We start from the raw sequence: 13265 nt of genomic DNA on the forward strand, positions 1-13265 counted from the left end.
AGACAGTTGAGATTGGCTCCAGTCGCTCTGCAACCCAAAATGAAGAGGGTATTGTGAAATAATCGACTAGAAGAATGGCTGTCAACCACACCTTAGGCTTTGAAACGTTGCTGTACTGTCAGGTCTTCCCCACTAGAGGGAGACGTCGCACAAAGGATCGGCCCTTTTCCACCATGTCCATCATCATGATCTTTGCTCCACAAACATTTGCAGTCCGAGAAGGCAGCAGTTGCTGTATCAGGATGATAAAACAGGATTTATGTCCATTCGCAGTTGTAGCCGTCACATAAAAGCAGGGAAAACAGGATGAAACAAAGGACTAAAGTGAAAATGCATTGAATACGTTTGTATATCTTTAAACTGTGAGTCTGAGATTTAAATCAAGATATAAACTTTCCATTTAAAACACTTCTAAGTTATACTTCTTCCCACCCCTTTTCGGACATGCAAGTGAAATTACTGTGCTGTTTTTTTTGTTTTATGCTGTTTTTTTGTTTTATTTTGTTTTGTTTTGTAAAATTGTCTTGATCGGCCATTTTGTATTATTATTTCTGTTTTACTTGTTCATATTTACGTTATATATAATTTGCATGTTCGGAATAAATCACTAACTAACTTCTTCATCTTTCAGTTCATGTAATAAATCAATGTTTTAAAATAATTAAAGGGGACCTATTATGGCATCTAATACCTATTTTAAACAAGCCTTGAATGTCTTAAAAACAAGCTTTTGATTGTTTTTGCTAAATAAATTAGAAATTCAGCCTCTAAACCATGTCTTTATTATCCCAGTCTCTAACCTCAGTCACCAGGACCCCCAACTATCCAGGCCAGGACAGCAGGACCCCCAACTATCCAGGCCCTGGAGCAGGACCCCCAATTATCCAGGCCAGGACAGCAGGACAGCCCCCCGTAGGCAGGGGCTCCCGGCGTGGAGGCCCCCCATGAGGAGAACACTGGAGCTGAAAACTAAAAGACATTGAATAAGATATGAACAGAACTAAAAGGAGTGTAAAACATACTAAAAACAGCATAAATGAATGTTAATATAAAAGATAAAACTTATGGGCACTAAGGCAGTAGAAGCAACATTAAAAAAATAAATAAGTAAGAAAATAAATAAATAATTAATGAAAGCTTTAAGAGGAAATTAAGAGCAATAAAATGACATAAAGGAAAATAAGTACGTAGTGCTAAACAAGAAAAAAGAGACTCAGTGACTACCTTGCATTGTATCAATGCAAGGTAGTGATGAGGCATGAGGGGTGCATCTCTTCATCCCCCACTCATCTTATCCTGATTCACCCATCCATCTAGAAGAGGGTGAATCTGGTCTTATAAGACCATATGACCTTTTTGCATTCCTCCACTGTTCAATCTTTATGCTCCATAGCAAACTAACGTTTCTTTTGTAGTTTTCTTAAGGCAATGCAGTTATTTAGTTTTATCTAGCTCTTTTCACATTGTGTGTTCACTCGTAAACATTTCCATGAGCTCTGCTGTTCATTTTCCTTGATTAGGCTTATTTCTATTCCTTTCCAAACAAGGTTATTCATGATTTTTCTCCAATCCTTTTTGTTCCTTGAAGATGAGGATTCAGTATTGTCCTTCCAGAATTCGATGACGTCTTGGACGGTTTTTAACCTGGTTTAATTTTAGCAGTTTTCTGGTTCTTATGTTCACATGATGCTCAACAATACTATGACCCTTCTGAAACAGAGAAACCTCTTTTATATGACCACAAACCGGTCCTCTGATAGAACTGTATGAATATTTTACGTAATTAGAAAGGTATTCACTGCACAAATTGTGGTTATATAGCTTGTTGTTCCCAGCTGAAACATATTCATCAATGCTGTACTTTTCCAGTGAGATCATCTTCCCTGTTTGTTTTGTTATATTCCAAATACTTTTAGACCGTCTCATTTATTCAACAAAAACTAAGCTGAGACCCTAAGTGGACCTCATGGTTCGATAGTTTGCTGAAACGCTTCTAGCAGCGAGAACTTCAAGTCATATTTTTCTGTATGACGTTATGTATCTCTCATAATGTTTTGGAGAAATTCTGTCTGGCTCCTCTTTACAGAGTCGCTTCAGTTCGTTCAGGCTTGCTCCCGCTAGAGCATTTTAGTCATGTTGAAGTCTGTACTTGGACTGAGACCTTGTATTCGTTTCGTTTTTGGCGTGATGGTCCTGCTACACTTCCCAGTTTGAGCCAAGCTTTAGTTAAGTCATAGAGGACAATTTTACCGCTTTTCCACCAAACCAGTTCCAGGGCTGGTTCCGGGCCAGTACTGGTGCTGGTTCACAACTCGTTCAACTCAAGAACCTGCTGAGAACCGGTTTGTTTTTTTATAGCTCGGGTACTAAGGGGAGCCATGTCATTACGTCACTGCAAATGTCAGTTACGTCGCTGCAAACGTCAGTTACGTCACTGCAAACATCAGTTACGTCGCTGCAAACGTCAGTTACGTCACTGCAAACGTCAGTTACGTCGCTGCGCTTCCGTTATCACGAAAGTTGAAGCAACAACAAGTAGGGGTGGGACGATACGGGTAACTCACGATTCAATACTGTGGCAATATGTCGCCCACGATAACGATAAAATCACGATACACGATATCTACGATATTCCATATATTGTAAGAAATTTCATCAACAATATATCACGATATATGTGACCTAAAAAGAAAAAATACCCATGAAAAGGAAAACGTCTGTAGCTATGCATTTATTCAATGCCAAAACTTCATACCATGTACAAAGAAAGTGCATTTGTATAGAGCCTTCCTGCCTGCTAGGATTGTAAATGTAAACTCTGTACAGCTGGACAAATTGAAGTGCATGAACATTAATAACATGTTTTATATAAACCAGGACAGTGCATTGGTTTGTTTCTAATACTGAAAAGTCAGTAAGCAACTTAATTTTGCATAGTTCCTCACTGCCTCCTAGGCTTGAAAATGTAAACACTGTACAGGTGGACTAATTGAAGTGCAATAGTGACAACCGCGTAAATCCATTATTTGTGTTGTAATAAAATATCAATATATCAAAATATGATGCGGTTGGTGTTAATAACTCCCCCCCCTCCGCTGACGTAAGCAGTTATTTCCTCTAGCCCAGCAAAGAGTTGGTGTTACCTTGGAACTGGAACCAGTTCTTTGTCAGTGGAAACAGAAAGCCCGGTTCCAAACTCAGCACTGGCCCAGAACCAGAACCAGCACTGGAACCGGTTTGGTGGAAAAGGGCTATCTGATTCCAGCATCCTGGTACACACAGGAGCTCACGGTTGACTTAGTGATTGCATAAGATCCTGTGCCACATTAAAGGGGAAAAAAGCCCAAATTATCACTAGTCAACCATAGTGTTAGAAAGCAGTGATGAGGTGTTTGAGCTGAAATGCTGTGTTTTGTTAAAAATGACATTTATTTAGTGATCTCCACTTCGGTCTCATTCGTTCACAGGACACTGAAGACATAAACCATGGCGTTTGTTGAGATGATTTTTCCGGTTGTGAATTGTGCTGCCATGTTCTTAGAGAGAAATAGGGGAGCTTTTACATACATCAAAACAACTTGCATGCGAACTGAAGCCTATAGAGTCTGAGATGTAGCTTTGTATCTCAGCATTGCATGGTTTAATCTTGGTATTAAGCTGCTGGGACATCCGACTTGGGGATATTGGCATATCTTGAATGTTTTCTACTTGAAGAATAATTTTTTTCACTGTAGAAAGATAGGCTACAAAGTATTTGGAAATGGCTTCATAACACTTTTCAGAATAATTGGCAGTAACAAGTGGTTCTCGGAGATCATTGCTGATGTTTTTCCTCATTGCCATTGTGTATTAACTTGCAGCTTTGGACTGCATATAAACCAGTTTCCTAAATGCTTGCTTTTTATGGAAGAACCACCTGCCTGGTACTTGTCTTCAATTCAACTTTATTTATATAGAGGTTATGCATTGATGTCACTTCCCCACTGGACCAGCCCCCTTACCTGCACTGAGTGGCAAAAATGTCTCCAACTAGTGGAGAGGACGGGATAACAGCCAGTTATGGGCTTAAATTAAAGGCAGTTGGACTTGACAGTGACCCGTACAGTTACCCCAAGAACCAGTGGTCCATTGACATTAATATTTGGCCACAAATCCAGTTTCCTGATATTTATATGTACTTAATTTCTATGATGACAGAATAAATAATAATTATAGCTGCAAGCAGCGATGAATGGGCCCTCGCACCCTTGTGCACGTTCAGGCTGCAGTGGAAGCTTGTATGACTTGCATGTAGATTCTTCAGGCCTGGACATTTAGCTGATGACACCACCCACGACTATCTATATGAAACCATTCAAAAGTTATGGCAGAAAGTAGGAACTATCAGATATCGATCAATCAGATGAAGAGGCGGGGCTAATTCATGCCAATGAAGGTCAAGTACACAAAACCGAGTCCGATGACAACACCCACAAGTCTTTATGTCAAACCATTCAAAAGTTATTGCAGAAAATAGGGACTATCAATTAGGCCAGGTGCATTATTCAAAAATGCAATACAAATAAATAATATTCAGAAATAAAATACGGCTGAGTCTCAAATGGGCACTTAAGCAGACTCTCAATTCAAAATGAAAACTAAAGCTGACTCAATACAGCAATTCAAGTACTAGTAGCTGTAACGTTTACAGTGGAACTTGTTTAGCGTTTAAATGATAATTCAGGCTGGAGCAGCTCCGCTGATGGGAAAATTCTTTTTTACAAAATGTACAAATCACCGCGTTCTTGTTGATAGTCCCGTCTTCTTTATTTTTATACATCAACTTGCCGTTCAAAGCCCCTAGCAAAGATTTGCTGGCCTCGCTCCCCCTGAGTCGTCCAGGTCTGTCACTGCTTTGTTAGTTTGACCAGCAGCAGGAGGGAAGTGACCTGCCACTGCCAAGTGGCCTACGGGTCCCTCAATGGGACACATTTAAAATACTTGTGCATTTTGCCACTCATAATTAATTGCGTTAATTTTCATAATGCATTAATTAGCAGTGTAATTAATTAATCTAATTAACGCGCTAAACTGACAGCCCTAGTATTGTTATGAAATAATCAAAGCTCAGAAATTGAATGGGATATACATTTTTCATTTGACCGTACATGTCCAACATTTAATACATTCCTGTCAAGAGAATACATGATGAGGTCCACCGAGCCTGTTTTATGATTGATCTTTTTGTTTCTCCTTTGAAGCTGTATCAGATCTAGCTTCAACGTGGGAGATGGAGACAGCTGCAGGGAAAACTGGGATGAAGGTAGGAGTTGAGGTTATGAACAACAAACATGACAGCAGGGAGGAAGAAGGGAAACAATGATCACAAACCAGAGGCTGGGGTAGACAAGCCAGTTGGAAAGACGACTGCACAAGTGTCATCCCACACGGTGTACCAAACCAGGAGCTGTAGGTGTAACACTATAATTCATCCCTAGTGGTTTATAACTTTACTTTTATTCAGGTATTTATTGACAAATATCTCCAAGACAAACATTGGAGGTGTGCTTAGTTTTAGTTTAGTTTAGTTTAGTTTAGTTTATTGTTTTGCACAGTTTTAAAAAAATATACAGGACATATCAATGATAAACACTATAGGTGCAGGAAGAGGCAAAAAACCCAATGGGCTTATTTGAAGCCTCCACCGAAGATTAACATACAAAAAAACAGAAAGTAAAACTACACAAAAGTGATGGCAAACTAATAATGCAATATATAAATAATAAAGAATAAAGACAAAAAATAAGTGTGTTTGAGTGTGCATGGGATATTGTTTTTACAACTTATATTATATTGACTCCTGAGCAAATAAGACTTTACATGTCACTATGAGTGAAACACAAAAAAAAAACAAAAAGAACATGGATACATAAACAACAATACATTGGGAAAACAGTTACAAAACAGCAGTCAAGTGGTCCTTCAAACGTCTTTTGTAATATTTCAGAGAGGACGAGCTCTTTGCCAAGTGGGAAAAATCATTCCACAATTTAGTGCCCCTAAATCTCACCGAAAATTGACCTCTGCTTACTGCCTGTATTTGTATGTTTAGGTGTGAATGTACTTTAATACACAAAATTACTTTTAATTACTAATCTACTTTTCATTGTATTCATTTATGTCTGTTTTTATGCAATGCAAGGAAAAAGCCTTTAATCAGAACCACTGTATTACTTATAAGTCAAACACACTTTAAGAGGACGAGACAGCCGTAAGATAAACTGTTATTGTGTTTGTAGAGAGAGAATTACTGGGTGCCTTTGGTGCTCTGGGGTGTGATGGTGGTCAAAAAAGTCACGTGAAACTCGTATGAAACAGCATGAGGAAGGAGAAGACAATAAGCTCCTGCTAGGGTGGGAGTTGGAGGAAGGGTTTTGTCTAAAGAGAAGGGTGTGTGTGGGTGAGAGAAGGACGTCATGATATGGAAAAGACAGTGGGGGAGTAAAAGAGAGAGTGGGTGTGTTGGAGAGACAGGCTTGTTAGTATAAAAGCTACCCCTCTTGCATTTGTTCCCATATCCTTGTGTGTCTTGTGTGCATGTGTGTGTGTGTGTGTATGTGTGTGTCTATTTAAAAAGCCAAAGAGAGAGTGTGTCAGTGCCCTTGAAGTACAGAGGACTGATAACTCGTCAGGATGGACCGACTTCTGCTGGTGACTTTAGTGGTGGTGGCGCTCTGCACCCTAGGGAGGGTGGATTCTTCAGCCTATGACAAGATAGTCACCCACAGCCGCATACGGGCCAGAAAAGAAGGGTAAGGAGATGGAGAGAATGAGAGAAAAAGTTAAATTTTTCTTGCAGATCACTGATGGCATTAACCAGCCTGGTCAGCTTGTGATGTGTGCAGACAGAAGAACAAATGTTGCATGTTTCTGCTTATTCAAATCACTGACTATATAAGGTATTTGTGTTAGTTTTAAGGTCATTTTAAATTATAAATCATTTTAAATCATCACTTGATCTTAATAAGGCTGTAACTAACAACAAAATGTGTTTATCACACTTCATTGCTCATATACAACACTATAAATCATTTTCTTTCATTTCATTTTGTTAATGTTAATTTTCTCAGGACAAATATATATATATATATATATATATATATATATATATATATATATATATATATGTGTATATGTATCATGTTCAGGATTATACAGGGGTTTTATGGCAAAAGCATTTGCATGAAGACATAAGAACAGGCATGTTCCAATAAAATTAATTCACCCTTTTCTTGCTCCCAGATGTACTTAACAACCCCCATATCTTCTATTTTCATTTTCCCATCTCATGCAATTCACTCCCAGTCTCCCACCCACATCTCAGCCTTACTCACGGCCTTGCGCTTCTCTGTCTTGGTGAATAACCCCCCCACCAACACCTTCCGCTCTTTTCACAGGCCAAATGTGTGTGCTCTGCAACAAGTCCTGGGAACCCAGAAGAAGTACTTCAGTACCTGCAGGAACTGGTACAAAGGCTCAATCTGTGGCAAGAAGGCGTAAGTCTTTACAAAAACACTGAAACGATCAAATGCGGTTTTGTTGTTTACCCTGGACACACTGAGGTCCCAACCCAACAACCCACGCCCAGTTGAGACTCCTCCTGCAAAGTTAAGTGGTCATCTCCAAATTAGTCCCATAATCAAAATCTTTGTAGCACTGCATTTTAGAATTGATTGGATTTCCCTGCTGCACTGACCTGCTTCAGTCAGCAGTGTGACTTTTTTCCACCTGACCTGATGCTATTTTACTTTTCTTTTTTCAAAGGAAGGTTTTCCCACTCCCAGCTAGCCTTACATGATCACTCACACAAGATTCTTTGTCCTCATCCATCCCTCCCTTCCTCTCAAGTCTGGGCATGCTCTGCCGATCAGAGGATCTGCAGATATCCACGCTGCTCACTGATGGCGAGCTTACCAGCAAACCTCTGTCTTTTAAGCACTGATAGTGGAGACTTTGATATCCTGCCTGCATTTATGTAAATGTAAGAACGTGTGACTAAGGTTAATCATTATTTTGAGGCAAACTGACCTTTGAGAGAGCTGTTTTAGAGTATGCTCTTGTCCATGTTTAAGTTTAGAGTTGAGTTCAGCAGCAGACATATTGATAAGGTTTAATGTGCGGGGCATGTTCTAAAGAAATCAAACATTTATTTTTATTCTGGCCTTCCAGGTTGGAAGTAGGGCACAGAGCTAACAACGCTGCCCCATAAAACAAACTTGTTGCAGAAACAGACGAACCTAAGCCAGCATGTTATTTTCCCTTGACATTTTGTGTTTAATGATATCAATAGAGGAATAGCTGAGGGAGTGTAAGGTCCAGCTGGAGCTGCTCTGCCTTGTTAGGCATGAATGGAGTGCAGACAACAAAGAGCACAATCCATCATGCTATAATAAAGGCTCACATTTTGGAGCACTCACGCAAACAAACTCACCTTTTCTGTGGGGAAGGTGTTCTCAGTTGGTAGAGCGTTCACCCATGAACCTGAAGGTCAGTGGTTTGAACCCTAGTTCCTCCTGTGTCCACCAAAGTGTCCTTGGGCAAGACACTGAATCCCCTGGTTTCAGGTTGTCAGGCCAGTGCCGTTGTGTGGCAGCTCCGCCGACAACCAGTGTGTGAATGTGTGCGTGTGTGGGTGAACGTCTACAGTGTAAAGGGGGCTGTAGGAGTACAGCTGGAAAGTGCTATATAAGCCATTTACCATTTTACCATTTTCTCAATCAACTTAACCAGCCAGCGGTTAAGCCTGCAATTGAGGAGATGAGGGACAAAATGGATAAGCAAGTGTTTTATGCTGATGATAGATACACATGCGCCCAACAAAGTGTTTTCAAGATGCTAAAAAAGATATTTTTTGACTACCTCACCTTTTGCAAATTGCAAAATAATTTTATGATACATTTTGTCAAATGATATGATGTGGTGAGGTTGTTTTTCTCTGAGACCTCAGACCTTGACCTCGTGGTCCATCACGCATCGACCAGAACCCTCACACAATCAGGGCTGGACCTTCTTACTGTACCAGAGTAAGAACCGAGCACGGCTAGGCAGCGTTCAGCTTTTATGCTCCTCACCTGTAGAACAAACTCCCAGAATGCACCAGGGCTGCTGAAAATCTGGTTGAAAATATTTTAGTTTATTGCTGCATTTCAGTAATCCATCACAATGCACTACAACCTTTATTTCACCTGTCTCTCTTTAATTCTGCTTTTCAAAACTTACTTTTTAATGCACTTTTTAAATGTTTTGATGTAAAGTTTTGAATTGTCTTATACATTTGTCTTATACATGACAAGACAAATAAACTTGCCTATATAATGTCCATGATTTGCACAAGACTTCATCTTTGGTCTGTATTTTTTTTTTTTTTTACCTTGTCTGCACACATATTATTGATTGATACCATGTCGGTAGAAACCAAAAGTGTATATATGTGCATTATTACTATATGTAATTTATACATATACATACGCACACATATGCGTACACATACATAAATATACACATACAAACCCAGTGTTTTTTTTTTTTTTGTTTTTTTTTTGGGGGGGGGGGGGGGGGGGGTGGGGGGGGGGGGGGTGACGACATCCACTGCCAATCCAGGAAGCAGGAACACACGGAGACACACGTCAAGCACTGGAAATCTGCAACAAAAAACCACAAACAAAGCACGAAACCGGCACGGAGCCAACCAAAACACGAACAGCAATCGACCTAAATCTTGAGATCTGATCGCAGTCTGAGCTAAGCTATCGCTACCGCTACCTAAACCCAAAAACTAGAGTCAGCATGCAGGTGAACAAGCCAGTGTGTATGTCTATGTGTGTGTGTGTGTATGTATATGATCATGCGTGTGTGTGTGTGTGTGTGTGTGTGTGTGTGTGTGTGTGTGTGTGTGTGTGTGTGTGTGTGCATGTGACTAAATGACTATATGTGTGTATGTGTGTGTGTGTGTGTGTGTGTGTGTGTGTGTGTGTGTGTGTGTGTGTGTGTGTGTGTGTGTGTGTGTGTGTGTGTGTAATAAACCAAACAAAGCTCCACCTGAAGTGTATCTATAGTGGGGGAGGGGGGGGAGCGACCCCGCCACCCGCGAGACCAGAGGCCGACAAGGAAGAGCCCGGAACCCAGGCCACCGGCAAACCCCACAGAGGGGAGAAGTAGGAGGGAGGCAACCCACCGCCTGCGAGGCCCCCCCCCCGCCCGGTGGCGGCCGAGGGGGCCCGCGGGCGGGGCCCCCACGGCGCGGAAAGAAGCAGCCAGGGATCCCGCGGCGGACCGCGACCCAGGCAATCCCCGGCCACCCGGTCCGGGCCGGACACGCGGCCAGGAGGCCCTCACCCTTCAGGCCAACGACCCCCACCCGGCAGGGGGCCAGCCTGCCCGGAGAGACAGAGCCGCCCCGGCCGCCGACGCGGGCAGGCGCACCCGTCCCCCACGAAAGTGGCCCTCCAAGACCAGAGGGGCGCCCCGCCGTAGAGGCAGCGGGGGGGACCGGAGACGGGCCCGGAGAGAGGGAACCCCCCAACAAGGCGACACCCGCGCAGGCCCGACAACGGAGGGCCCCAGACCCAGGCATCCCATTCATTCATCCATTCACCTATCCGATACCTATACTAATAATAATATAATATACTATACATAATAATAATAATAATAATAATACTAATAATAATAATAATAATAATAACCATCTTTGTATAATATAATATTGATAAATTATTAAGGCTTTGGTCTGTATTTGAATGTGTTAATGGTAACCTCCTCTATTTTCAGTCATTATATATATATATATATATATATATATATATATATATATATATATATATATATATATATATATATATATATATATATACATATATATATATATAATTTAAAATAAATCAATCAGGTGAGGTTAGATGCATGCCTGTCAATGACGTGACCCAAGGTTGCCTCCTATCCAGCCTAAATATATTTGTTTGCATCAAAAACCCCATAATAACTCAAGTATAAAAACTGTGCTTTAAGCTTTAAGGACTAATCATGATTTGCCTCAAATTAGCTCTACAAACTTGTTTTAACTGAAGGAGTAGCTTAAGATAGAAAGGACAATTGTGGTGCGCAAACATTATCTGAATACATTAATTTAGACATTTTGTTTCATGTCATTATTAAATGTGCTTTTTTTTTGTTTCCTTTTGTGTTTTGTGTTTTTTCTTTTTTTGTTTTGTTTTGTTCTGTTGTTCAGTCTGCATGGATACAATGATTTTACATTTACTTAATCATTTACCATGAGACCAGGTTGAATTTAGGGACCATATTAATCATATTTTTCAATAACCGGCTAATCATTCTGATCAGTCTGATACCTGATGATGCGAATACTTGAGAAACACCAATATGGAGAAAACAGAAACTGAGTAAAATCATAAAAATGTCACCTCCATCCTCCACTGTCTGTGGTCACAGTGTGGACATTGTTCGGCAGCGGAGGAGATCCACCCTGCAGCTGTGGTTCTGTCTCAGCTGGATTTGGTCTCGATGAGCGATCAGAGACAGATGTCCGGTTCCAAGAAGTGGCTGTTTGTATCTGTTTGTATGTTTTTCTGTGGGCTGGTGGAGCAATCAGCAGGTGTCAGAAGATCCACCGATGGTGCAACAGTTCAGATTATATCCTGAAAGAATCTTCTCAATTCTTGTGCAATTTAAGCTTTTTGCACAATAAAATGCACCTTAAAAGGTTGGAGTTTGGGGAAAGGTCAGGACAGGGTGTCATGCCTTAAGAGCACCTGCAGTCATTGAACAAATAGTTTTTGTGTGAATGTGTGTGTCTTTCGAATTGATCAAATTATACTATGTAAACCTTTTATGCTTTAGTTTCCTCAACTGATCAACTGAAAGTTAAGCTGGAACCATTTTGCTTCATGGGTTTTAAGTAACAGATACAGCATTTAAAAATATAAGAACATAGCAAGCACCAAGGATATACTGTATGTCACAAAGCTTATTGTATATACTTGACTTCAGAACAGAGAAACACTAGCGTCCTTTATTTTGTTTGAAAACCCCACCTAGTGTGTGTATTTAGGTGTGCGTGTCTGCCCCACGCCTTCACATCTGCTCATCTGGAAGCCACATTGAGCTGTGTCATGCAGAGACTCTGCCAGACGCTTCTTTTTTCTTTCTTTTTTCCAGTGAATTGGCTTGTTCTGTCTCTGGTCTCAACGGCATCTATTATCCCATCAGAGCTCAGTCGAGGAGCAATGACTTCATACCCCCCGACTGCCAGTCATGTATGGATGTTTATGTGTCTAACATGTAACGCTGTCAAAACACAGCCTGGTCATTTTCACAGACATAGCAAAGTCCGTAAAAGTGGACCGGAGAGATTTGCCAAATGTTAGTCATTTTGGGAAGCTTTAGTCAGTGATAACAAATCCCTACTGTTCATTTTGAAAAGAAAAACATTCGGCATGAGCTCGAAGCTGAAATGGAAATAATATTTTCAAGTATTCGTCTCTAAGCAATAAAGCAGTTTCGTGAAAGCAAATGTTTTAACATACGAGGTGCTTAAATTAAAATGACATCATCGTTACATGTATTCTCTGTATCCTCTGGTGGAGCACTGTTAAGCATCCAGTTCCTGACTCACTTTTGAATTGGTTTCTATGTCTGTTGGAGACGTCCCAGTCGAACTTGTATGACGATAAGATCATTTATTCTGGAGTTAACATTACATTGCTGATTGATGGCTCAGTTTTGGCTCCCTCGTATCTCTCTCAATTTTTCAAAACACTGCAGTAAAGTGGATCCCCGGTCCCTGTAAACCATCGGAGGAGAACTGCTGAGCTGCGTTCTTTTGTCCTGTTCAGTGTTAAAAGGTCCAATCAGAATCCTGCCAGGATGTTTATTTCCTGAGCTTTGTTTTTTGCAGACTTTCAATAAGTTGTTCCTTTCACTCCAAATTGCACACCCATTAAATTGACACAGTACACTGTGCACTTTGTTTTCTTTCAGACCTCCTCAATAGTTACAGGAGATTAATGACGAAGGAAAAGAGAAAAGGAGTCAACAGAAACCCCGGTCAGCTTTTCATGTTGACATACTTACAGTCTCTGAACATAAGCTATGAAGTATAAACCTTACATTTCCTTAAGGACATTAGAGCCGTGAGTTAGTAAACTTTTTAAGACTATGGTGTTGTATTTGACTGATGTGTAGGGCGAAATATTTTTGTATTATATAAA

At 40.6% G+C, this 13265-nt stretch overlaps 1 protein-coding gene across 1 annotated transcript in view; it reads left to right on the forward strand.

Moving 5' to 3' along the window:
* Positions 1-6545: 6545 nt before the first annotated feature.
* The window catches only part of LOC133459437 (periostin-like), a 28144-nt gene continuing 21424 nt past the window's right edge, over positions 6546-13265 (forward strand). The window contains exons 1-2 of the mRNA XM_061739355.1: positions 6546-6791; positions 7437-7535. Of these exons, the coding sequence (XP_061595339.1) occupies positions 6673-6791; positions 7437-7535 (218 nt within the window). The 5' untranslated portion in view covers positions 6546-6672. The remainder of the gene's footprint in view (positions 6792-7436; positions 7536-13265) is intronic.

Source organism: Cololabis saira, chromosome 14, assembly GCF_033807715.1.
Source record: "Cololabis saira isolate AMF1-May2022 chromosome 14, fColSai1.1, whole genome shotgun sequence".
Classification (NCBI taxonomy): domain Eukaryota; kingdom Metazoa; phylum Chordata; class Actinopteri; order Beloniformes; family Belonidae; genus Cololabis; species Cololabis saira.